At 35.2% G+C, this 26,600-nt stretch overlaps 2 protein-coding genes and 1 long non-coding RNA gene across 6 annotated transcripts; 1 reads left to right on the top strand and 2 right to left on the bottom strand.

The window, feature by feature from the left end:
* Positions 1–1,932: 1,932 nt before the first annotated feature.
* On the bottom strand, positions 1,933–9,042 carry LOC127106149 (protein POLLEN DEFECTIVE IN GUIDANCE 1). 3 transcript variants are annotated; one of them, XM_051043441.1, is made up of 11 exons: positions 8,505–9,040; positions 6,032–6,177; positions 5,698–5,801; positions 5,153–5,241; positions 4,959–5,032; positions 4,329–4,485; positions 4,076–4,243; positions 3,540–3,637; positions 3,298–3,420; positions 2,917–2,985; positions 1,933–2,613 (listed from the first exon to the last, which is right to left on the bottom strand). In XM_051043441.1, the coding sequence occupies exons 1-11, from the start codon at positions 8,680–8,682 to the stop codon at positions 2,407–2,409; spliced, it is 1,413 nt and encodes a 470-aa protein (XP_050899398.1). In that variant the 5' UTR covers positions 8,683–9,040; the 3' UTR covers positions 1,933–2,406. The 3 variants fall into 3 exon arrangements, with proteins under 3 accessions (XP_050899398.1, XP_050899400.1, XP_050899399.1); XM_051043443.1 differs by having other exon boundaries at positions 6,025–6,177; positions 8,505–8,736; XM_051043442.1 differs by having other exon boundaries at positions 2,475–2,613; positions 2,877–2,985; positions 8,505–9,042.
* A 3,422-nt stretch (positions 9,043–12,464) lies between these two features.
* On the top strand, positions 12,465–14,339 carry LOC127106150 (uncharacterized). 2 transcript variants are annotated; one of them, XR_007795294.1, is made up of 4 exons: positions 12,465–12,962; positions 13,191–13,532; positions 13,625–13,839; positions 13,961–14,339. It is a non-coding gene; the product is annotated as an uncharacterized LOC127106150 (long non-coding RNA). The 2 variants fall into 2 exon arrangements; XR_007795295.1 differs by having other exon boundaries at positions 12,466–12,962; positions 13,748–13,839.
* A 3,726-nt stretch (positions 14,340–18,065) lies between these two features.
* LOC127102833 (uncharacterized mitochondrial protein AtMg00860-like) lies at positions 18,066–18,749 on the bottom strand. The gene has a single exon (XM_051040161.1). It carries the CDS (start codon positions 18,747–18,749, stop codon positions 18,066–18,068), a length of 684 nt encoding a protein of 227 aa, XP_050896118.1.
* Between the last annotated feature and the right edge of the window lie 7,851 nt (positions 18,750–26,600).

The following is a 26,600-nucleotide window of genomic DNA, read 5'->3' on the forward strand; positions in this document are numbered from 1 at the left end:
AGGTAGGGGCAGGTCCCCAAACATCAGAATGAATCAAATCAAAAGGTTCATCACTTTTATTAAAACTGGAAGGAAAAGATACACGATTGTGTTTTGCCAACTGACAAACATCACACTTAAAAGACTCAACAGAATGGTGTAAGAACAACGACGGGAACATAGACTTAATTATATAAAATGGAGGATGACCGAGACGCTTGTGCTGAAGCCAAATTTGTGAGGCTGAAGAGGAAGACTGAGACTGGAAACAGGAGGACAACACCTTTGGATGGTCATCAGAGAAGTAGTATAACCCTTCCTTTTCCTTAGCAATTCCAATCGTCTGTCCCGTGGTAAGGTCCTGAAAAACACAATGGGACATAGAAAAAATTACTTTACAATTCAGATCACGGGTAAGCTTATGGATGGAAATTAAATTGTGGGAAAGTGTGGGAACATGAAGCACAGATTGCAACTGGAATGGAGGTTGCAAGTCAATATTTCCAGTGCCAACAACACAAGCATGAGAGCCATCAGCAACAGTGATATAAGGAATACTCGAAGGTGTGGTATAAGAGCATAATAATGTGGAATCAAATGTCATATGATTAGTAGCACCAGAGTCAAGAATCCACGCATTCTTAGGAATATTACCACAAACAGTAAGAGATCGGGAACACAAACTCTTACCAGTAACTGCTAGAGATCCAGAACCAGAAGGCTTACTCATGGAGTCAAGCATAGATTTCAACCGTTCCACATCATTCTGACTGAAGGAGGAAAGATCAATTCCCCTCTTTTCAAAGCTTTCAGTATCCTGGACATGTGTAGCAACATGTGCCTGATACTGGTGCATGTTGCGAGAACCGCCACCTCGGCTAAGAACCTGCTCCCTCCCATGAAGTTTGAAACACCTATCCTTTGTATGCCCTGATCGGTTACAATGCTCACAATAGAATTTGTCACGAACATTCTTGGATGATGATGGTGGTGGTCCTTGTCTTGTTGTTTTGCTAGCTACTAATGCTGACACATCCGGGGGCTGTTCATGAAGCATAGCTTGACGACGGGTTTCCTCACTACGGACAGTGTAAAAAACTTCATTAAGATCAGGAAATTTTTCCTTACCCAAAATCTGCACCCGAATAGGGTCAAATTCAGCATTAAGGCCTGCTAGGAAATCAAAGATCCTATCCCGCTCAACAATAGTATTCAAGGTGGCAGTATCCTTGCTGCACTCCATCTTCAAATTCTGATACTGATCCAACTCAATCCAAAAACCATTGAGAACTCCAAAATACTCAGTGATCGAAAGATTTCCCTGCTTAGTGTTGAAGATTTTCCTCTTTAAATCATAACAAGCAGACATATCTTGTTTCATGGAATAACTGCGACGAAGATACTCCCAAACTGCCTTTGCACTTGAGAGATACATGCAATTTCTACTAATTTCTGGAGATATGGAGTTCCAAAGCCAAGTAATAATAGCAGAATCATCTTTATCCCAGGAAGGGAAGTTAGGAGCAGTAACCAGAGGAGGATTTCCTTCAATATGATCAAGCATGTCGCAACATTTAAGAGTGTGTCTGATGAACTGAGACCATTGAAAATAATTTTTGCCGGTAAGCCAATAACCTTTTTGAACGACAAAATCCTTAGCATTAAATGGGGCTGGTGGATTTGTGGGAGGTGGAGGTAAAGGTGGAGGTGGTTGATCGTTAATAATCTCAGTCATTGAAAGGACAATCGAGAGAAAACAAACCAAGAAACAGGATGGGTTAGGGTTTCAAAGATGAGTGAACAAAAACAAGAAGCACGCAAAACAACAATGACCCAAACACCCAAAAACAACAACAAACTGCAAACTGCAGTAAAAAAAAACTCCGCTACAAGGCGGCTAGGGTTTAGGCGGAAGCGAATCCCCCAAAATCGGGAGCTCTTGATACCATGTTATAAAATATTTTACTGATATATTAAAAAGTGATTCTTACATGTTACATCTACATGCTTTAAATAAGAGAGAATAGAAGACCTAATGGGCTTTGACTAATGGGCCTCATTACTAATAGAAATAATTACTATTTACAATCTAATATTTACAACAAGTAGTTTCTGCATGTTGGAGGCCCAAATGGATGCCAGCAATAACGCACAACCCATAACTTAATGCTCCTCATTTTGGAAAATCAGTTTACTGCTAACAAAACTGCAAAGGAAGAAGTTCCAGTTCCACTCACTAGGCTCTGGCTCACCTGCAAGTTCAAAAACCTTCTGGATGAACTTGAAGTTGTTTTCATACTTGCCAAGTGCTGCTGATCACCCCCAAGTCAATAAGTTATCTTAAGAAGTTGTTTCTGTGCGTAATTTCCAGGCACAAGCAGTGGAATCCTTCAGTAGCAGAGTGCATCCAACTAGTAGTTCCCTGAATTAGTCTACATGAAGATGATGCTTCCTCCTTTGACAGCGATTAACATACCAAGTGGCATGTTTCTTTAGAAGCAAGCCAATTAGACTCTTGAGGCTTGTGAGTAAAATATAGGTTGTTGCTGAAAATAGCATAATCCAAAAAAGCTTCCATGAAAGGGGACTGTAAGGAAGATTAGCAGCGTATACCGGGGCTATAACTCGAATAACCTTAGAAAAAGAAAGGGAAAAAAGGCATCAAATCAGAAGGCATATATCAGAAGGGGTAAAATTAATAAGGTATGTTTGGATGGAGAACCTTGAAGGGAAAGGGAAAGGGAAGGGAGGGTAATTTTTCCCCCTTCTAAATAAATAATCATATTTGGACATTTAGAAACTTGTCTTTCAAAACTAAAGGTATAGAGTGAGTATTTTCATATGACTTTATAATCATTCCATACAACATTAACCTTTCTTTCCCTTTCCCACCATACCTGTCCTTCCAGACATGCCCTAAAATAATTTCAGTCTCACCACACACGCTGGAGCAAGAGGGACAAATTTCAAGTTTTTCTTTACATCCTCAGTTTGCATATGTAGAGTCTACAAAATAAAAACTTCACAGTTATGTATTTGAAATTATGCATTAAAGAAAATAGACAAAATGTCACTGCAAATTGCTGTTTCTAATATAAAACAAATTAAAAATCAAGAAGTTTGTAAAATGTATTTGAGTTATGGACGGTGTTTTCAATAGTATGATTCACATAATCCACTGAAAATTTCAGTTGTGAAAACCTACTAGTCTAAAATAAACAATATTGCACAAAAGTAGTTCCAGCTATTATATTGTTTAAGCAGTAATTACTAGTTATATTGCACAGCTAATATCCACATGAAATCAAATGACAATACCTGTTTGCATAAAGCTTCAAGGAACTCGGAGTATGCAATGGGAGTGATGTTATTGAATTTAGCAATGAATGAATGTTTGATAATATCAATAGCTACTTCACATAGATAAACCGAAAGCATATTCTGCACCACAGAAAATAGCTCTGAGTTAAGAAAAACTGAGACAACAAAGGAAATTGATCTGCATTTTGATAAATTTATGCAATATATATTAGACACTATAAAGTTCCAAATAATCTTACAATGAAAAAGCTTTGAAACCAGGGGCCTTCTGCCTCCAGAATATTTTGAGCCAAAACGAATAAGATAAATGTTGAGATGTGGAATCTCTCAATTGAATCTGATTGTCAGCAATAAGTAAAAGGGACAAACAGAAAATAATATAACCAAATATGAAAAGTACATCATAAATAAGATTAAACATGAAATGCAGAACATGCATTTTATCAAATGTAGGAACTATTAGAAGCAACTGTATTATGAAGCACAAGAGTACAGTTGAAAGCAATGTGACAAAAGAAGGTGATATATTTCAGATTCAAGTTGCATAACATTTAAGCAACTTTACTAGGTTATCATTATCGATAATTGAGATTTGGGAGAACATTTGAAGACATAAGCTTCTGAGGATTCACTTAAACTGTATTCTAACAATTAGGCAATAAAACATGACGTTAAGGCCCTTTTTCATGTTTGAAATCAATTTTAAAAAAATGAAATCCCAAATATGCTACTAACAAAGAATGAAAACACAGCTACAGTTGGAGAGATAACTCACCAAAGTACACCATACTGTGAATATTATCCTTATTGAATCCCTTAAACACATAGCTTTTGATCTCAGAAAAATTATTTGACACCAGCAAAGCTGGAAGTGCATTGTAGTGAGCAACAATGCAGGCTGATAAAGTAATTGCCTGAGCTAGTAAAATAAAAGAATGAACAAGTATGACTAGTCAAGGAAATTAACCCAAAGTAACTACTATAGGCAAAAAAAAATTATCATGATATTATGCTATAAAAAAGGATATTTGTTGTAATAACCGCTAAAATTTGGTCGGAAATAAATCTCCAAATGCAGAATCTCATACTTCGCATTTCAGGGGGACATCTTGCAAGTCCATCTGCTGAATGAAATAACATTTGCAACACATCCCCATTAAAAGTTTGACATAATTTATCAAATACCTGCAAGATGGTTCAAGAAAGAGTAAAAATATAAGTTTCACTCCAAGTCACGTGTTTCTGTGTTGGTTTTGGGAAGGGAGGGCTTTGGAAGGCTAAGTCTATATTTTAAAAAAAATATATTTGATATTTAAAAATAAAATTAAAAAAGGAACATCAAATTTAATGCTCATGTATGTATTAAAATATAGACTTAGCCCTCCAAAGCTTTCCCATCTAAAACCCTATCAAATCCAGAACGCAAACACACCATAAGGGACTTAGGCAATCGACATAAGACAGAACCAAAATAGAATCATGTTGGTCACACTATGTTATTACTCTATATCTATAATAGAGAAGTTTGGAGGGGAAATGCCACACAAGAAATATAACTTGGATGTTCGTCTTGATTTCCTATCAGGGGTCCAGAAATTTGGTATGAAAGGAGACCAAATTAATAAGTAAAACTTGGGTAAGGGTTAATTTATGCTCACCTCTAAAACATTGTAGATCACATACAATTTGATTGTTGCTTGACCACGGATTATATGATATATTAAGCTGATATCTAAAACAAACAAAAATTATGAGTGGTGAGCACAACACAAATTTCAGTATAAAAAGCAACCTGATTAATACAAAATGGAAACATGTAAGATACAACTATAGAAGAAAACTATAACTAAACCTATTTGCTGCAAAACAGTGATTCCACAAGCCATAATAACAAAACAGCCAAAATCCGACAATTCAACTGTAGACAGCCTCTTGAACTTCCTGCCATGAGTATGATGAGGTCATCTTGATAGTATTAAATTAAATAATTAAACTGGAAATCATGAATCACCACCTAAATATTTAAAACAGAACATGAAAATTAGTAGAAGAGCAAACAAATCAAAGCATGTGAATTAGCAGACCATATCATTAATCATGTGATAGATTCAACTTCTGTGGTGAACACAGAATCAGGGTAGATTGTCTGATTAAACCAAGTGCTTCATCTGGGTGACATGAGTCAACAAAAAAGAACCGTGTTCAATTTCCTTTATAAATTTAATAAAATTTTGGAAATTGAATACAAGATTGAACTAAATGATCACAGCTCTAGTGAAAACTCTAAACTAAACAAAAAGATATATAGAGGGATAAGTATATCATCTAAATCCTAGCAGGTACACTGAATGACATCAAAGTACTATGACAGAGTAATATTGAAGAAAGGTGGCGAACCTGGTTTTCAGAAGCTTCCAAAAGATCATTACCACCCTTGTTGGCATCACAGTTAACAATGATAAAAAGGAATTGAAGCAGACAAAGAAGCCAACATCTATAAGCTGCAAATGAATTCAGCACTTGAGATATCATAACATAAAAAGTAGAATGCCTAAACAGAAATACACAAACACAATTCTAAAGTAACTATTTCTCAGTAAATGAATAGCTTTGGGTTACATCCTTCCCCCCAAAAGTCTACATTATATATTTTTCTGATTAATTGATAAGTTTGAAGGAAAATTCTAATTATTTTTATTTTTGACGAAGAAAAGACAAGTATACCAAATACCAATTCACATCTCCATGGCAAGCGGAAGATAGTGTCATAAACCCGTTCTTTTCCTTTTTCATCCCCAAGAGTTGTTGTGTTCCATAAAGAATTTCCATTGCCAACTTTCTCCAAGAAGTATGCTACAGGTGATTTCTTCACTGTCACTGAAAACATTTACAGCATAAATTCCTTACCAGAATAATACACAAAAGTAAAGGCAATAGGCTTCTTAAAATTATCAGAACTACAAACCATTGATTAGTTTAGATAGATGGATAAACAGATGAAACATAAGAATAATGATAAGCCACATCAATTTTCTATGCAACCAGCTAAAAAGCATGAATTCACGCCAATTTTTACTTGGCTACCAAGAAACAACCAACTAGAAAGAGATTGGAAATCAATTCTATTTAGGGAATTTCTTTCAGCTTAACAAAAGTATTTTATGAAATAGCTTTTCTAAGTCTTTATGAAGCTAATATTTTTAGCTTCTCACAAAAAAACTAGAGATACTTCTTTTGATGTATTGTTTTCAAAGAAGATTACATAATTATTATCAACTTTGTTAACCATATTCTTAAGAATTTTGTATATATAAAAAAAGACAAACATGCCTTAATTTTGGATTTCCTCTATGTAGAAACCAAGACCGGTCGGTTCGAACTCTGCACCTCACACTTTTACGTGAATTTCAAATGGTTATTACCATTTTGTCTATAGATAAAAAATACAAAAATAAAAAACCAAGACCAGTCACACCACATTGTGTAGGGGAAACTGGACAAACCCAATTAATTCTTAGAAAACGAAAACGATGAGATAAAATGGATAAAGGGAAGTGAAAATGGGTTGTTGTGTATCATTTTTGGGTGGAGAGAAAACAAAAAAGAGAGGAAATTGATATTTTTCTTATCATGAAAAAACCAAGTCCCATATTAGTTAAAAATAGAGTTCATAAAGGATTTATATAGAGTAACAACCATCACCTTAAAAGTCAGTTTTGTAGGGTTGAGTTAAGCCCAACCATATTTTTTAACATGGTATCAGAGTTTGGTTCCGATCCAGAGATCTGTGAGTTATGGGCCACCCACCATTTATATATACGCACCAAGCCCAAAAAATATTGGGCTCAAGGAGGTGTATTGGAAAAACCAAATCCCACATATCGACAATTCGGGTCAATATCCACACATCAACTCAAAAGTATTGAGCGTGAGTTATGGGCCACCCACCATTTATATATACGCACCAAGTCCAAAAAATGTTGGGCGCAAGGAGCTGTATTGGAAAAACCAAATCCCACATATCGACAATTCGGGCCAATATCCACGCATCAAGCTCAAAAGTATTGGGCGTGAGGGACGTATTGGAAAAAACCCAAGTGTCACATTAGTTAAAGATAGAATCCACAAAGGATTTATATATAGTGACACCCCTCACCTTAAAAGCCGATTTTGTACCACATTTCTTAACATGGTATCGAGAGCTCTGTTTAAAATCCGGTGGAGCCAATTTCCACTATCGGACGACCCACCATTTATTTTCACGCTCCAAATTTCCAATCAATTTTATAGGATTGAGTTAGGTTCATCCACATTTCTTAACATTTTCTCTTTATTTTTATAATTACATAGAACTAAGAATTTTGTAAAAGAAAATTTAAATTTAATAGTCGGCCTCTTTATACTGTCACTGTATATCAATTAAATTCTATTATTATTATTATTATTATTATTATTATTAGTATTATTATTATTATTATTATTATTTGTTTGCTGGATATTTTTATATTATTGTTATTAACATACTAAAAGTTTTATTTTAAATTAATTTATAAATTTACTAACTTATTCAAGAAGTTAAACTTAATAATATAATTTTTTTTTGTATATTTAAATTTATTAATATCTGATAGTGTATATATATTGAAATTCTCTAAAAAAAAATGTCACATTAAATATTAAAACACAATTTAATTGTATTGATTTTTTTTTTGAAAATTCAATATTCTTTGATCTATATAAACGGTCTTAATATAAGAATTGTTCCGAACCTTTGACCATAAGTGAAATACACTCCTAAATTCTAAACTTTCACCAAAAAAACAACTCTTAGAAGTTAATCGTATTGGTATACTAATTTATTAGTGTATTTAAATATGTTTGATAAAGTATATTTTTAAATAGTTTAATAGGTCATATCACTCAAACCTAAACCTAAAAGTAAACATATGAGAAATACCAAATCAGTTAGACCTTGAAATTTTTTCCTAGACCACACTCAAGCCTTGTATTGAATGAAAAATACACACTATGATATGTTAATAATGGGTATTTGGACGCAAGTACGAAAAATTTAGTTAAATTTACACCAACAAAAAGTTTATATATGAAATAAAAAGGCAAAAATAGTAGCTAGATATGAAATCATTTTCTAGTTTTACACCTAAATCTTCTGAAAAGAGCGCGTAAGCAATGATTCTACTTACAAATCGATTCCTCCGTCAAGAGGCGCTTCAATTCCAACGGCTCCACCGTCTCTGATGTTACAGCACCAACAGAGCTACCTTCCTTCTCGCAACCACCATCAACGGCTGTAACCGCCGAATCCCCAAAACTACCGCCACTGTTCACGCTTCTCTGTCTTAACGGTTTAGAGCTAGGCATCTCGGTAACTGCGTAATGCACGTGATTATTGAGCTCGTGGCAGCTACTAGCGTAACTGTTTCGTCCGGTCCGAATCGGTGATTTTTTGAAAAAAGGTTGTTCTCCACCGCGAGAGTCGCTAATTGCTGTTCTTATTCCGGTGAGGAATTGAACTCTATGAGAAAGATTGATTTTGTGGCGGTTTTTCTGTGTATAAGGAGAAGCGTGTGTCAGTTTGAAGTTTGGACAGGTTAGGTGACGGTGTGAGTGAGCCTAAACAAAGATTTTCAATTTTCAAAATGGTACTTTGCTTTGTTAGTTTGCTCCATATTTACTCCCTCACCATTCCAAAATAAATGTTAAAGCCTGAAGTTCTTTTATACGCATTTAAAAAGCGTTAGTCTTATATCTATTTTATCATGGTAAAAGAAATAAGTGAGATGAGAGAGACTCCTTACTAAAAACTTTTCTTTCACCTAAAGTAACCTATTTTGATATTGATAATGATCAGAGTATACCAAACATTATATTTTTGTGTGATTTAAATAAATTATATTTAAAATAATAAATAATATTGTTTAATTCAGTATATTTATAATAAAAATCGTCTATTTGAAAATTAATTAAAATGATATTGTTAATTGTTCTAAAAATATTTTTTTATAAAAATTACAAGAGAGTTATTTAATCATTGATCACACATTATATTATATAGTTAATTCTTCACAAATTTCATAACTGAAAAAACATGTTTCATGTTTGCAGTTGCTATGAGTAAGACTAAACCTAACTGTCGCACCTCGAAAAAAATGGGGATACGACTTCAAAGCGAAACGCGATAGCACGCTCGCAATGATGGACTGAACAGAGTCGCCACCGAACTTTATTTATTCCTAAAAAGGAAAGGGGAAATATCGATAAAACCCAAGACAAAAGAAAGGATAAGATATGGTCATCGCAACCAATATCCGGGTTCGGGAGTCGATTACGCAAGGGGAAGGTATTAGCACCCCTCACGTCCGTTGTACTCAACGGGAACCATTAGGTCAGTTGTGTGCATTAATGTTAATTTGAAATGTTAGGCTTTTCGAATTATTAGGTGGGAAAGAAAGGAAGAAGAGAGAAGAAATGTTTTTGGATTTTTTTTTAACGAAGGACTAAACCTAAGTTTTTTTATTAGTGGGCCTGACAAGATTTATAAATCCTGCTCCTACGTATCTCAAAAGAGAAATCAAGGCTTACGTAGTTCTGGGTAGAAAAATGTTTGTTTGTTGGTCGATTTTAGCGAAAGCTATATTGTATTAATCGACAAAAACATCGTTTTACCCAAAACAGATGAGGAGTGGACGCGTACCACACATCGAACGGATTCATAAATCTACATTCGGAAAAGCGTCACTTATCTCTACTCAACAATCGTGGCCGAAACATTGTTTTGTATCACTTAAGACAATATATCTTTCATTTATGAAAAAGGTTCTTTGATTGGTCGCACGACGGCGAAAAAAAGAGTTTGGTTGGTTGGATGTATTTTGAGTGATAGCGAGAACTTGGATGAGCGAGATATACATCTCGAATCCTAGCCTCAGGAGTGCATGGTATACACCATGTTCCATTTCCATCTTATTTGCAAAGATGTTTAATAAAGATTAGGTATTTTAGAATTTGATTGCGGAAGGGTTTGAAGAAACCGCATTGACAATTTTAGGCGATGGCGAGAGTTGAGATTGGCGAGGCATACGTCTCGAATCTTAACCTCAGGAGTGCATGATATACATCATGTTCCATTTCCACCTTTATTGAAAAAAGTGTTTAAGTAAGAATTAGGTGTTTTGAGTTTTGTTGTGAAAATGACTTGACCTAGATCAAGTATTGATGGACGTTTGAGAAAGATTTGAATGAATGTTCGAGAGAGCAAAGTGGATAAACTTGGATGATGGCGAGAGTTGAGATTGGCGAGGCATACGTCTCGAATCTTAACCTCAGGAGTGCATGATATACACCACGTTCCACTTCCATCTTTATTGAAAAGGTCTTGAATATGAATTAATATTTTTTGAGTTTTTATTAGAAAATGGCTTGACGTTGGATCAAGCATTTGATGAAGTTTGAAAAAAGATGGGATGGAATAGGAGGGAGAAATGAATTGATTTGTTTATTGAGAAAAATGCTCGACGTTGGATCGAGTCTTTATTTTGTATTTTTTGAAATTGTTGATTTTATTCTTGTGTTAGTAGCTAACTATACAGCCAAACAAGTAAAGAAATAAAATAGTACAGGATTATTACACATTGGGGGAGTGGGGTACATTTGTCAAATGGGGATTAAACAATCATGAAATAAATAAAATCGGGCCCAAACAAATAATGCATGAGTGTAAGTGCAAGGGAACCGGCTCATTGTAAGAAAGCCCAAGAGTAAGCTATGTGAGGTCGGCGGCGATGCTTAAAAGCAATCGACTTACAAGGGTGTGAAAAAGGGGCTCAATATTAAATCGAGAAAAGTATGATTTTTTTTGAAAATGGTTTTGCATGCATGATGGATTTAATAAAAAAATCATGGACATAAAAAAAAACTATTAAAAGAAACAAAATGCTAAAAGATAATGAAATACTAAAAAATGAAATGCTAAAAAAAGAAATGAAATACTAAAAAAGAAATACTAAAAAAAATGCTATCTACGAGTATTGAACCCACTCCTCTTGATACTACAGCACTATCCTCTCTCCACTGGGCTATTTAACAACTAACTATTATTTTAAGACTAACCTAAATATATAAACTAAAATAAATTAAAAAAAGAATTAAAATAAAAACTAAAATAAAAAAGAAGACTATTGGTCTACTGGTAGTTAAACCCAGCCGCATGACTGTTGGGTTTACAAAGGGAAAGAAATTGAAAATAATAAAATACCACTATTAAATACTATCCTAGGAAAAATGAATGTTTTTTTTTTATTATTTATTATTTATTCTATTTTGAAATAAATTAAAAGAAAAGGAAAAAAAAAAAACGTAACAGAGGCTCAACATATCTCTCCCTCTCGGTATCACTCTCTCTCACTCCACCATTCAAACTCACTCACACTTATCTCTCAATCTCTAACCTCACTCAATCACTCACTCTCCCAACGAGTCTCTCTCAACCGCGTCACTCTCAACTTCAATCACACCAAACCCTCTTTCAATCGCGTGTTCTCAAGCTCTCGTCCCTCCCACAAAACCCGCTCAAACATCGTCTCTCAAACAAGGCACAAAGCGCGACAAGTCAAAATCCATGGTTCTCAAAAGAAAAATTGGACAGGACGGCTAACCTTTGACGGCGGCGGCGAGCTCAGGTAATGCTTTCTTATCCCTTCCTCTCTTCAAGCGCTGGTTTTCTTCTTTTAGGATTAGGGTTTTAATTTGGCCGCCTCTCTCTCGTTTTCGAATCCGATCCCCTTTTTCTGAATCGCTTTCTTGCTTTTATCCTCACTGATTAGGGTTTGAATAGGCATCTTTGGGTTCCAAAAGAGTACCTCTGTAAACATCCTTTTTGATGCTCAGAAATTGGAATTGTCCTTTTTGATGCTAGAATTCGTTAACAGGTAATCTGAGCATCTGAGCGTTCCTCTTGTTTTTTGTCTCAATTCCAATTTGGGAATTTCCTTGAAATTTTAACGCTTTGACTGATTACTTTATCTTTTACTGCAGTGAAAAATTGGTTAACGCAGGAATGGCTTTGGGGTAGGACTAGTTGCTGCGGATTGTTGGTTGTTGCTGCTGCAGCAAGCTCGGGTTCACTTTCACCCCAATGACCAAATATGTTACCAACAACATCTTCTCTCACAGATAGACCAACAATTCCCATGAGGTTTTTTACATACCTTCGAGCTAAAACATCCTTGTGAGTATACAAAACCCTGGTTACTGCTGGAGCAGGTGCGTCAAAAAATCCTGAAAGTTGATCAATCTGGTTCTGCAAACCCTGAGCGTCAACAGATAGTGAAGAGATGGAAGTGGGTTCGTGAATTGAGTAACCGGAAAATTGTTCCATGGTTGAGATGATTGAAGGGTCGTGTTCATGTTGATGGGCTGAAATTGAGGTGCATAAGCAGAAGAGTAGAATGACATAGTGATGAACCATTCTGAGTGTGTTGCTCAAATTCATCAAACACTCCCTAGTCATCCATAGTGCATTTGAGATATAAGATGCCTTTGCACGTGTAGTCACGAGTTTCAATCTGGGCAACATAAGGATTAAAACATAATCCAAGAGAAAGTACAAACTCTTGTGCAATGTCAGGCCACTTAACATCAAGGTACGCAGGAAAATGCGCGTTGTAATTTCCAACCGCACCGGCAAATTTCCCCAAAATCTCAACTTGAGACAGTTCCTTCTTTTCTCTGCTTAGTCTCACAGCAAATATCGCCATTTCCTTCCCTAAAGTTATTGGTGAAGCTGGCTGTTCATGAGTGCGAGAAAGCATAGAGATATGAGCATTGTCTTTGGCCATTGTACAAAGTTTTGATTATTTTATTCATGGCAGGAAACATAACAGAATCCATTGCTTCTTTCAACATCAAGGCATGAGCAAGATTATTTATATCCTCAGACGTGCAAGCAAAGTGAAAAAATTCAAGCACCTTAGCAATTTCAGCATTTGATTGGCACTTGTGTTTCAAGAAATACTCTACAGCTTTAACATCGTGATTTGTAATCTTCTCAAATTTGTTATGCAAGCGGCACGTGTTATTCAACCTTCAACGATGCAATTGATTCTATCCAGCCTTCCATCAACAATCTACCAATATTCAACAGTCGACGTCGTTTGCAGTTGGTTTCAGTCCAAGAACCGAAAAATCAAACTTTCCAATATGTCAAGGATGAGGTAAGTTTCTACTGGTTTGTAATTTCCCAAGTTTCTACTGGTTTATTCTTTGGCAGGTAGGCTTCACTTTGTTGCATCAAACCGATGCTAAGGACTCATTGCAGACCGCTGATCAATGTCATATAGAGACAGCAGAATTTCGGCACCAATCAAAGTAATAATGAGCCACTCTAGGAAATCCGGTTAACGAGAGTTGATCTTGCTGTATGTTTCAGGACGAACACCGGGTCTTTTGTCAACCAAAGAGCCATCAACCTTTTGAGCTACTAATTGCCATGAAACAATTGCACTGTAATGTTCAACAACGGTAAGCGAACAATGATTATTGTGTGCACTGCGGGTTTGCTTTCTTCTACGTTTTTGTCCTTATGCTCAATTGGGATTTTCTGGATTTTTAACTGCTTGGTAATTACTTTTATTTACTGCAGTGAAGTCATTGGAGATTCCAAAAGCAATTTTCGGTTTTTTTTTATCACAACTCAGGTTTTACTCGGTTGGCAAAGAAACCTGGAGCAGATTCAACTCCCAATGCCTCTGCACCACTAAGCCACATCGTCTCACTCATAAACCACTTGCGAGAGGGTTTTTGCTTACGTTTTTTAGACATACGGTTCTTAGTCACATGCCAATTCATGTGACTGCTGTGCTCATCTTGGGATTTAAAACGGAGGCCACAAGTTGTGCATTGATGGTGGAGGGAAAAGGCTGAAGAGTTTTTTCTGTTGTGGAACTCAGATAGACTTCTTTCATTTGAATTGCTCATGATGTATGCCATGAAGTTTGATGTATGTAGCATAAAATGTATATGAATAACCAATGAGGCATAATGTAATACTTATGTAAAATGCTTGTTTTAATATGTAAAATGTGCTCATGATATATAAATATTAATGGAATGAAATGTATGAGAATGTAGCATTACGTACCATGCTTTTTTATATTGCCTTTTTTATGGATATGCAAATGATCATAAAATGTGGATAATTGAGAAGTTGGTTTATAAAATGGAAAGGATTTTTAGGCATAATCCAAAACTAACTTAAATATCAATTTAAATAATAATAACAAATCAGTAAAAACCAAATTAAAATCAAATTAATTTATAATTCATTTAAAATTACTTGGATATCAACTCTAACATTCATTTGGAAATAAAAAATCAATTAGAGTTTTAATCATTAGTAAAAATAAACCATTAAGATTAAATTGACAAATGGAATTAAACTTAATTCGAAATTAAAATCAAATTAAAAATAAAAAAGTCAAGATATTAAAATCCGTTTTATACTGATGAATGTATGCAAAATGCAAAAAATAAAAGAAAAAATGAAAAAAATTCAGGGTCAAAATCGGGGTATGACACTAACTTTTTGAAATTTATAAATCATATCAAATGTGTTGTACTTATTTGTTTTCACAAGTTTTGTACAAAGATCTGAAAATTCTTTTAACTTTGCAAAGTTCGAACATTTCTAACATAATTCTAAAGTTGATGTTGCACCACCACTTGTGGCGCATCTACAATATCATTTGGATAAAGTTCAACCATATTTAATAATTTTTTCACATCAAAAGCTGCAAATGACAATGAGAGACTCAAACATGAAGCAAATTGTAAAAGTTCAGTATTCTCTTTTTCAAACCTTGCATTCAGCTCATGCAATTGCAAATTTAAAACACTAAACAAACAACCATGCTTATAATGATGGAAATTAGAAACCCTAGAAGTTGTATCGTGTCATGTAACACCCTAACAACCTTAATGCGAAATAATACGAACTTAAAATAACTATGCACATAGGGTGTCAAGCAAACACAACACAAACCTGCTTCGTAACACAGGTTAGATAAAACATGTAATAACTTAAACAGTTGGCATTACATGTTTGCCTTCAAATAAGTTCATCGCAGCGGAAAATAAGTTAAATAAAGTAACTTAACAAACGATTAAGTGTTATAACACTTTCTTGTAAACATAAAACTTGGTTATGGCAGAATGCCTTCAACATTAACAACTTAAAAAATAACAACAAATAATAAAACATAACATGCTTCCATCCAGTGTTACAAATTAGAGCAACAGAATCTAAAATATTGCATAAAAGAGAACAAGAAGAATAACCTCAACGCCATCCTCCAGCTTCTAGCAGATACTCATTTACATACTCGTCTATACACCAAGAAGGAGCACAAAACCACACAAACAACAAAGGGGTGAGAATACGCTCGAAATATATAATGATGCAAAAGTATTAAAGGGTAATCTAAGCAATTATCGACAATCACATATCTTCATTCACACGCAATTCGTTCACATCAACCATGTAAGTATTCTCAGCTACTAATATCAACATAATCATTCAATTATATATGCAAACAATAAATGCAATGTACTCAACACCATGACTCTACATGCATGTGGTACCATTGTGGACAACACATGTTCATCTCACTCCTGAATCCACACCATCGGACCATAACACACCAATTCGATACTAACACCTTTAGTAACGATTCACCGATTTCCATATAGAACCAGCTAATCCTCCTGAATCCACACCACCAGACCAAAGCACACCAAAGTTGGATCGCAGTTCGTACACCATGATGCATGATTTCCAAAAACATACAATATCACCAAAGTTATCACCATACAATTACCGCAATTACTCACAACATAATACACAAAAATTGATTAATTCCATAACAATTAATAAACAACACCAAAATACTGTCGCACAATGGCCAATAATATCATAATCATAACATAACCTCAGAAATCGAAACAAACAACTCGATTACATGCAACTGAGAAAACGACACTCACTCTGGAAGCATGGCAGTTTCCCGTCACTAGGGTGATACCTGTCATCCGCCCACTCTACCTCACATGTCATCCCTATGACGCTCATCCCACAAAACTGAGCCTGGGGACCATGATGATCTACTCGTCAGGCAGCTTGTGCCCGTCAGTGCCTTAAAGGCCGTGGCGACCTAGTCGTCATGAGGGTGGCGCCTGTCACCTTGAAGAAGGTAAAACATGCATTTTTGCCATGAAGTTTAATCCATAACTCCGATTTTCCCTCTCTAGCCCTCAAATCGATCATCAATATTAGGGAAAACAATATTTAACATCAATATGTCATCTATCTATCTATCTATCAATTAACATGCATTTTCTCTTATTAATCATGGTTTCTATATGTTTTGTTCATCAAAATCACAACACATATAAACACCAATTTATACCATCTTTACTAACAAGAAAACAAAATCTCCATGATAAATCAATACACGAAATTCATATAATACAACACATAATTCATGCTATCACAAAATTTAATTCATATTCATCAATCATTCATCAAAAGGGAAAAATAAGGGGAAAAACTAATGGGATTAAGGACTTCCCCTATCCAATCATGCATTCCACACCATATTTTGAGTAGTTCCCATACCTTGAATTTTCAGTAAAAGCACCTTCAATCTCTAACAATGGAGGTTCTCCTAAGCCCTTGTTCTCCTAGTATCTTCTTTTCCAAATTATGTTTTTCACGTACTAACTCATTTTTATTAGAAATCTAATCCTCCTCAATTGGCGATTACCACAATGCCCTAACTTATTCTCCTATTTACCAAAATACCCTTTTGACTCTAATTTATTTTAATAATAATCATCATTACTCTTTAATATTTTTAATTCTATAATTTTATTAGATAACTAGAACTATGATCCACTCACCCAAAATATCATATATGAATACTAACCATCTAAACACCATCCAAATACATATAAAAGTTGATTTTAAAAAATTAAATATACGTAAATTGAATTAAATAAATAAATTTAAAAACCAGGGTGTTACATCCTCCCCTAATTAAGAAATTTTTACCCTCGGAAATTACCTGGAGGAAACAAAGTCGGATACAACTTCCTCATGTGGCTCTCCAGCTCTCAAGTCATGCTTTCACCAGTTGGTCCTCCCCACACTAACTTCACTAAGGAAATCTTTTTACCACATAACTGTTTCACTTCCCAATCCTCTAGTTACATGGATGATGCCTTCACAGCCAGGTTCTCTCTCACCTGTACATCATTCACTTGGATCACATGAGACAAATCCAAAATGTATCTCCTTAACTGAGAGACATGAAACACATCATGAAGATTATCAAGCAGCGATGGGAGAGCAGTTTGATAGGCCATCTCTCATATACTCTGCAAGATCTGATATGGACCAATAAAATATTGCATCAGCTTTCGAGACTTCAAAGCGCGACCAAAACCAGTTACCAATGTAACTCGCAAAAACACACGATCTCCCTCTTGGAACTCAAGTGCTTTCCTCCTCTTATCATGGTAACTCTTTTGGCGATTCAGTGAAGCTTTCATCTTCTCAAGCCAAAATCATAATCCTTTAGAAATTAGATCCATCTCCTCTGTCTCATATTTTACTCTTTCTGATCGAATAGATACTTCAAACTCTTATGATCACTAAACACTTCAAATCTGGAATCAAACAGATAATGCCTTCAAATCTTTAACACAAACACCACAACTGCCAACTCTAGATCATGCGTGGGATAATTCCTATCATGAACCTTCAATTGCCTAGAAGCATAAGCCACAAGCTGACTATTCCGAATCAACACACCACATAGACCCATCTTTGAAGCATCACAATATACCACAAAGGATTCACTTGGAATCGACAAAATCAAAACTAGAGTATATGTCAACTTCCTCTTGAGTTCTTGAAAACTCCCTTCATAATGCACATCCCAAACATAAGCCTGGGCCTTTTTAGTCAATTGAGTTAAAGGCAGCATTAACTTCGAAAAACCTTCAATAATCCTCCTGTAATAACCAGTCAAGCTAAGAAAACTTTTGATCTCTGTAACAGACTTCAGAGTCTCCCACTGCAACACCATATCTATTTTCGATGGATCAACAACAATACCGCCACCAGAAATTACATGACCAAGGAAACTCACTTCCTTTAACCAGAACTCACACTTGGACAAATTCGCATAAAGCTGCTTCTCTTGCAAAGTCTGCAACACAACCCTCAAATGTTCTGCGTGCTCTTCATCAGACTTTAAATAGATCAAAATGTTGTCTATGAATAGAACCACAAACTGATCTAAGTACAGATGGAATATTCTATTCATGTACTCCATGAATACTCTAGGTGTATTAGACACACCAAATGCCATCGACGAATACTCTTAGTGACCATACCTTGTTCTAAACATGGTCTTTGGAATATCTTCTGGTTTTACACGAATCTGATAATAACCCAAACACAAATTAATCTTACTGAATATGCACACACCAACCAAATGATCCATCAAATCGTCAATTCTCAAAAGAGGATACATGTTCTTGATTGTAACCTTGTTCAATTATCGATAATCAACACACAACCTCATGCTACCATATTTCTTCTTAACTAGCAACATCGACGCTCCACATGGTGAAACACTCGATCAAACAAACTTCTTCTCAAGCAACTCTTTCAATTTCTTCTTCAACCCACTCAACTCTGAAGCAAACATCCTATAAGGAGACATCAACACATGACTAGTACCAGGTACTAAGTCTATGGCGAATTCAACTTCACGCTCTGGCATAAAATCATTGATATCATCTAAAAACACTTTTGGAAAGTCACACACCATAGGTAATTGACCAATCACAACTTTGCTTCTAACCTTAAAAGAAACTAATGTTATAAACACCTCAATATCATCCTTCATGAACTCATCCACTTGCTTAGCAAACAAGAACAACTGTTGGAAAAAATAGGTAAAAGTTATTATATTTTATTCGCCAGCCTTAGGTTGGTTTATATAGTGAGGATACAATTATTACAATTGATTTTCTCCTTAATGGAGAATAAATAAAAATAAAGGTAGTATTAAAGGCAATAATAAAACCGGAAATAATATATTTTCCAACCCCCTCTCCCCCCTCAAGTTGGTGCATAGATATCTATCATGTCTAACTTGTCTATCAAATACTCAAAAGTAGGTCTTGTCAAACTTTGGTCAGGATATCCGCAGTTTGTTGACTTGAAGTCACGAAGGGTAGACATATGATTCCCGCATCTAACTTCTCCTTTATGAAGTGTCGATCAATCTCGATATGCTTGGTTCTGTCATGTTGAACTGGATTATAAGCTATGCTAATATCAACTTTACTGCCATAGTACAATTTCATTGGAAGCTCAATTTCCATCTTAAGTTCTTCGAGGACTCTAAGGATCCATAATCCTTCACAAATACCTTGAGACATAGCTCTAAACTCGGCCTCTGCACTACTCCTTGCTACAACTCCTTGTTTCTTTCTCCTTCAGGTTACAAGATTACCCCAAACATAGGTACAATATCCAGAGGTTGATCTTCTATTTGTGACTGAACCTGACCAATCATCATCGGTGAAGATAAACACATTTCTTTCACTAGTCTTCTTAAAAAATAATCGTTTTCCAGGATTTCCCTTCAAATATCTCAATATCCTATAGACTGTCTCAAGATGTTCCTCGAAAGGAGAATGCATAAACTGACTCACTACACTAACTGAGAAAGCAATATCAGGTTGAGTGTGTGACAAATAAATCAGTTTCCCAACCAATCTCTGATATCTCCCAGTATCAACATAAACATTACCTTCTCACCAAAGTTTAGCATTAGGATCCATAGGGGTATCTGCAGGACGACATCCACTCATTCATGTTTCTTTCAACAAGTCTATAATGTATTTCTGTTGTGAAAGCACAATACCATTTTTTGACCGAGCAACCTCCATACCTAGAAAATATCTCATGAATCCCAGGTCCTTGATTTTAAAGTCTACTGCCAATTTCTCTTTTATTCTTGCTATTTCCACTGTATCGTCTCCAGTAAGGACAATATCATCAACATAAACAATCAGGACAACAACTTTCCCATTGTGGGAGAATTTTATGAACAAGGTGTGACCAGTCTGTCCTTGGATGTACCCTTGTGTTCTTCATGGACTGAGTGAATTTTTCAAACCAAGCTTTAGGGCACTGCTTTAATCTATACAAAGACTTATCTAGTTTGCACACATTTGATCCAAATTTGTTTTCAATTCCAGGAGGAATGTCCATATATACTTCTTTTTCTAGATCGCCATTAAGAAATACATTCTTAACATCTAACTGATGCAAAGGCGAATCCATGTTAGCAGCAAGAGACAAAAGAATTCTGACAATGTTCAATTTTGCAACAGGAGCAAATGTCTCTGAGTATTCTATATCATAGGTCTGAGTAAAGCCTTTAGCCACCAAGCAAGCCTTGTACCTTTCAATTTACCCATATGAATTATACTTCATAGTAAACACCCATTTGCATCCAACTGTCATCTTGCCATCTGGTGGTGACGTAACACTCCAAGTTTTGCTCTTTTCAAGAGCTTTCATCTCCTCAAGTACAACTTCTCTCTGTAGCGGGGTATTCGTTACCTTTATATTTATTGACTAAATCAAAAGTAAATCATACAAATCGAGTCGCCGCCGCACTTCTATTTATCCAAAGGAAAGGTTAGAAAGCGAACAAAAACCGAGAAGTTTTATCGAATCAAAAACTAATAAAAATGTCAGAGATCGGGGTAAGGGGGTTGGTTATGCAATGGGAAGGTTTTAAGCACCCAAAACACCCTAGGTACTCCTAGGGAGCCCTTTTCACAATTGTTGTATGATAGGTTGGTATTTGTGAAATTTTATTTGTGCAAACATGATTGGGGAGATGAGAGAACAATGTACAAATTATTTACAATTTTGTGCTTGAATGGATAAACCCATTGCCTACGCACCATCTTAAAAAAAAGATTAGGATCAAAACCTCGTAGTTCGGGGTAAAAATCTCAAAACAAGTTGGTGAATTGATTGGTCCAAAAGCCTTAAGGTCTTTTGTTATCCAAGGGAGAAAACTCAACCTAAAACCACAAATCTACCATGTGAGGATAGCTTCAACATGCTAGTGAGGGGTTAACCCTATAATAAGCATGGAAGACTCATTGTCCATCACTAAGGATATAGGTGAGTATTATATCAACCTCAAGGATAACTCAAACCTAATAGCTAAAGGTTATATAAAAATTTGGCAAGAAGTGGCCATTGAAACCACAAAAACATTTGAATGAGTTATATTTACCAATGAAAAGTATTTACAAAATATGGTTAAAGTTGACTTAGGGATTCAATTCAAAATGAGTGTTATGAGAAAGAAAGTTTGAAAATCAAAAGCATAATGCTTAGGTTTCTAAATTTGAAAAAAAAAACAAATGTTAATGTTTGCATAAAAGTTTTGGCTTGGGTTAGAGTGGAGGGAAAAAGGAGAATGGCTAAGTCCTAAACATACAAAGATGAAGGAAGAGAAATAAAACCACAAATGGAGTTCCCTTCTTGAAATCATAGTGATGATCCAAGTAGCTCCCATCCTTTGGAATAAGCAAGCAAATAAGCAAATGCTCAAGCAATCAATTAATCAAGCATGCTCTTAGGAATCTTCCAATGGCTCTTGTATCTCTCACTTTAGATCCACATGACAATGGTTCTTCAATTTGGCTCAAGTGGGAATCCCTAGCACAAGAACACACACATCAAACAATTCTATAATGTAAACAAAGAATGAACAAGAGTGAGTTTAGAGATTAGGTCCTTTCAATTCATCTTCAATATTTGACTCCATTTTGCATAGGGAATACCCTAAAGTCTAAGTCCTTTTGTCCATTTGCATTTGGTTCACATCAATCAAAACAAAACACAAGCACAATAGTATATACACAATTATGTGCTCAAGTGAGCAAAAGGAAAATTGCATTAACATAAACATGAGCTCAAGTGAGCAAAGGGAAAAAGCAAATGAATAATATGTACAAGAATATTAAATTGCATTAATGTAAAGTGCAAGAATTAAAAGTTAGTGGTCAATAGTTAGAGTTAGTGTGCCATAAGGCAATTTAGCGCTATGTTAAGCAATCGTAAGTGGACTAATGTAGTAGTCACACCTATCTGAGGCCGATCAATAAAAATATAGGCAACAAACACAAGTCAGAGACCTTGACTAGTAAGCTAAGCTCCTACAACTTGCCATGCCAAAAGAAAATGAGAATGATCTTGTATTGATTTAGGTTTTTTGCTTGATTAAGAAGCAACCTATCCTTAATGCAATGCCATTCACTTGATCTATGATCAAGATGAATTAGATTTGAATCAAGGAAGGTTAAACCTCTCATACATCAAGGCTAACCACCAATCTTTAACTCATTAATCAAAAAGAAAAAGATGAAGAAGGAGATGAATAAGAATGTACATTAATTGAACTTCAAATGAAATAAGCAAATTGCATTGACCAAAGATGAATGGGATTAAGGTCAAACACTAATAAACAGAAGCAAAATGAAACTTAGAAGTCAAGAAACAAATAAAATATTTTTGGTATTTTTCAAAATTAAAATAATACTTAAATTAAAATAAACAATTAAAGGTCAAACTTCAAATCCATTTCAAATCATCTTTGAAAAGTCCAAATGGATCATCCTAAGTTCAACAAGGTCAAACAAAGTTTGACAAAAAATTTCAGCATTTTTAGAATCAGAAACTATTTTTAATCAATTAAAATGTATAAAAAATAACCTAATTGAACTAAAATATCAAATAAATCTCAAATCAATTAATAAATTGATGAGAATATTTTTCATAGATCCATCATCATTCAAAGAGATTAAGAAAATATTTTTGTATTTTTTGGATATCAGAAACTATTTAAAATGAATTAAAAATAACCAGAAAAGAGAAAATTCACAAAAAATATCAAATGATAAAATAAAAAATATTTAAAATCATTTTTAGAAACTAGAATTTAAAAGGGAAATAATGCAATTGGTCCCATATTTTTTGGAATTAAAATGAATGAGTTATGATTTTTTTGAAATGAAATGGAATAAAAGAAAATAAAAGAAATTAAAATCAGAAAATGGACAATTCTAAAATATCTGACGCGTTGGATCCAGTCTCATTAATTGAACTGGCACATCCAAGGGTTGTGGTATGCGCGCGCATCATGGACCTAAGTCAACTGAATCACACAGTGCATTAAATAAAGTCATAACAAGTGATGGCCACGATTAAATCTGGAAAACAAATCCAAGGGTCTACAATTGATCTGGCAAACAGATGGTGGTGTACACTACTGTCTTCTCCGGCGAGCTTGTATTTTCCGGCCAAAGTTGCAGACAAAAAATCTTAACCAAATGAAGCAATCCTCATATCATTGGAAAGTTGGGGTGATATACATCACCCCTCTACCATTGGTTTTCCTTCTAGATCTCCATAGGAAGAGAAATCAGAAGAGGAAAATAATGGAGTTCAAACTGAACTTGATGATTTTGCAAAATTAAAAGCACAATTCAATTGCCTCTGATGAGAGGACTTCAGCCAAACCAATAAATGCAAGAAACAAGCAATAATCAGTGTGTTTCGAAGAAAAAAAGTTTGATCATCAACCTTGGAAATGTAGATCTGGAAAGCACAATTCCTCTCAACTCTTGATTGCAGTGTATACTTGAGGTGAAGATGAAGCAAGGCCAAGGAATTTTAAGTCTAATAATCAACCAATGAAGTTGGAAATTAGATCTGAAATTTTGAAATGAAAGAGAGAATTCCTTTAGGTATGGTTATGGATTCAATTGTGCAGCATATCAGGCGCCTTCGGGTTGGAGAATGATGAAGCCAAGCACACTTAATTATAGCAAATGCAAGCTGCAAGCATGAGAATTATGTGTGCATGAATGATAAGGGCCTTCATGCATGGGCCTGTACAGGTGCATGGAGGGCCCAAATCCTATTGGTTTGGAAAGTTGAAGTCATTTTGGTCTGAAATGGACGTGCAGATGTGAGGTAATTGGAGTGTGCAATGAGTTTGAGTCAAGTTTCCATAATTGCACCAAAATATTCTCCTCTTCGAAAACAGCCCTTACCAAAATGAAACATGGCCTTGTGGGTAATGGTTGGAAAGGTCTTGACACGAGGATCAATTGTTATGTTGAACAAAACTTTAGTTGGAATTGGGAAATTAGTGAAAATTGGTCATAAAGTTCAATGTGTAAAACATGTGCATGTGAAAATTTCCAAAATGGGCCAACTTCAAGCCCTTCTGTTTCAGTGATGCAAGCTTCAAATGACAAAACCTTCAACATTAAAGTTGTAGATATTTTTAAGGCAATCATTTTGGACTCAAATTTTGCATCATTGGGATTTTTGATGAGAAAGTTATGGGTACTTGAAGTTGGACTTTTTCACATTTCAATGCCTTTGGTCCAAAGTGACCTATAACGTTTTGCATTATCACATGTATTTATTTTAGGATTATGAAAATTTGTTCAACATAACAATTGAAGTATACATCTTAAAATTTACAATGCATTTGATCCCACCTCAAAATCATGAAAAATGAATGAGTTATGTCTTTGGGAAGTTGACTTAAAATTAGGGTTTCAATCAAAATGACCTATAATGTTTTGAAATGGATGATGACCTTCCAAGCTTCAAATAAATTTTTGATGAACATGAAAGTTGTTCATATGGTTCTTAAGAACATTTTTGATCTTGGGGTCATCTCCATTTGACAAACACAATAAAGTTAGGTCTCAGTGTATTTCAAAATAGTTAGATGAATTGACTGATCAACTTCTCTAGTCCAAACCTCAAATCTTGATGAATTGATGATTGAGGACACTCAAATAGACTCAAATATGAATGAAATGATGAATGAAAGAACTTACCTTGATTATATTTGATCATGGGTTGAGGTTGCTTCATGAGCAAGACATAGTTAATGCACAGATGAATTAGGGTTTCCTTGGGAAACAAGCCTCAAACCCTTTGGTTTGCTTTGATTAAATTGACAAATTAAGATACTTGGGAGGCATATATGATGAAAGAGAGCTTTGGGAACCATTGTCATGCTTGCTTTCACCTTCATCTGGCCATATCAATGAGTATAGGGTCTCCTAGGAGCCTTGGATCTTATGATTGCTCAAGCTACAAAACAAAAGATATTAGTGACATATTTTTGTGCTTTTGGTTAGTAAACAAAATAAGAAAAGCAATAATATACAATTCAAGCATGCTGAGAGGTCTCAAACCAACTCACACAAGTTCCCACCCAAAGGTTAGGAGCCAAGATGCTATGATCCTTGAGGCAAATGCAAAGTGAAATGATATGATGCCATGAGGGATCTTAGGGTCAAAATTAGGGTCTTACAGATGCCCGTATTTAAGGTCATTCTACTCGGAGAAGTGAAGGTTAAAATCTTCGTCTCGACGAGGTAGAATTGGCTTAAATAATAACAAAGAGACGAATTTTGGTCCCTAAGAGACCTCATGATGCAAATGTATATATGCAAAAGGTAATACTTCGTGGGGACATGTGTCCACAAAGAAGAAAAGAAATCAGAAAAACTGAAAATCCATATGAATAACGCACTCATAAATGGGACAGAGACTCTGGGGACTCAAATGGGGAGGAAAAGAGGAATAAAATGCGTGAGCAGGTCACGACTTAAAACTTGCTGAGAGACACGAATAGATTCCATGAAAATAAATCAATGGAAAGACTCGAGCTGACGCAAAGATGCATGTATTGGGGAATATTCCAATACAACAGAACTATCCACAAAGGAACCCTCGGATAGAAATCCGGACTCAGACTGGGAAAATCCACTAAGGACTCCGATGGGGAATATCCAAAGAGGACTCAGTTGAGGAAACAACAAATGAGGTATTACCGGCTACTGGGTAATGAGCTCAAAAAGACATGTAATCAAACACCGATATAAGGATGAGAGAATAACACGCTCGGGGAGAATGAATATCTAAGATGGGTATAAGGGTGAGAGATATTAATCAACCAAAACATCTGAGGAAAACCTAAAAAAGGTATTTTTCAACTCAGGGAAATCTGACTCCACAGGGGACAAAAAGTCATAATAGGGAGCAGAAAGGAAGGAACACCAGGGATACCGGTTACTCGGCATAT

Source organism: Lathyrus oleraceus, chromosome 7 (genome assembly GCF_024323335.1).
Source record: "Lathyrus oleraceus cultivar Zhongwan6 chromosome 7, CAAS_Psat_ZW6_1.0, whole genome shotgun sequence".
Taxonomy (NCBI): Eukaryota; Viridiplantae; Streptophyta; class Magnoliopsida; order Fabales; family Fabaceae; genus Lathyrus; species Lathyrus oleraceus.

Coding starts and splice junctions, on each gene's coding strand:
- LOC127106149 (XM_051043441.1), bottom strand. CDS start 8,682: ATGCCTAGCTCTAAACCGTTAAGACAGAGAAGCGTGAACAGTGGCGGT. Junction 5,033..5,152: donor CACTGTTTTGCAGCAAATAG/GTTTAGTTATAG, acceptor TGTTTGTTTTAG/ATATCAGCTTAATATATCAT. Junction 3,421..3,539: donor GGTTTCAAAGCTTTTTCATT/GTAAGATTATTT, acceptor TCTGTGGTGCAG/AATATGCTTTCGGTTTATCT.
- LOC127102833 (XM_051040161.1), bottom strand. CDS start 18,749: ATGGCATTTGGTGTGTCTAATACACCTAGAGTATTCATGGAGTACATG.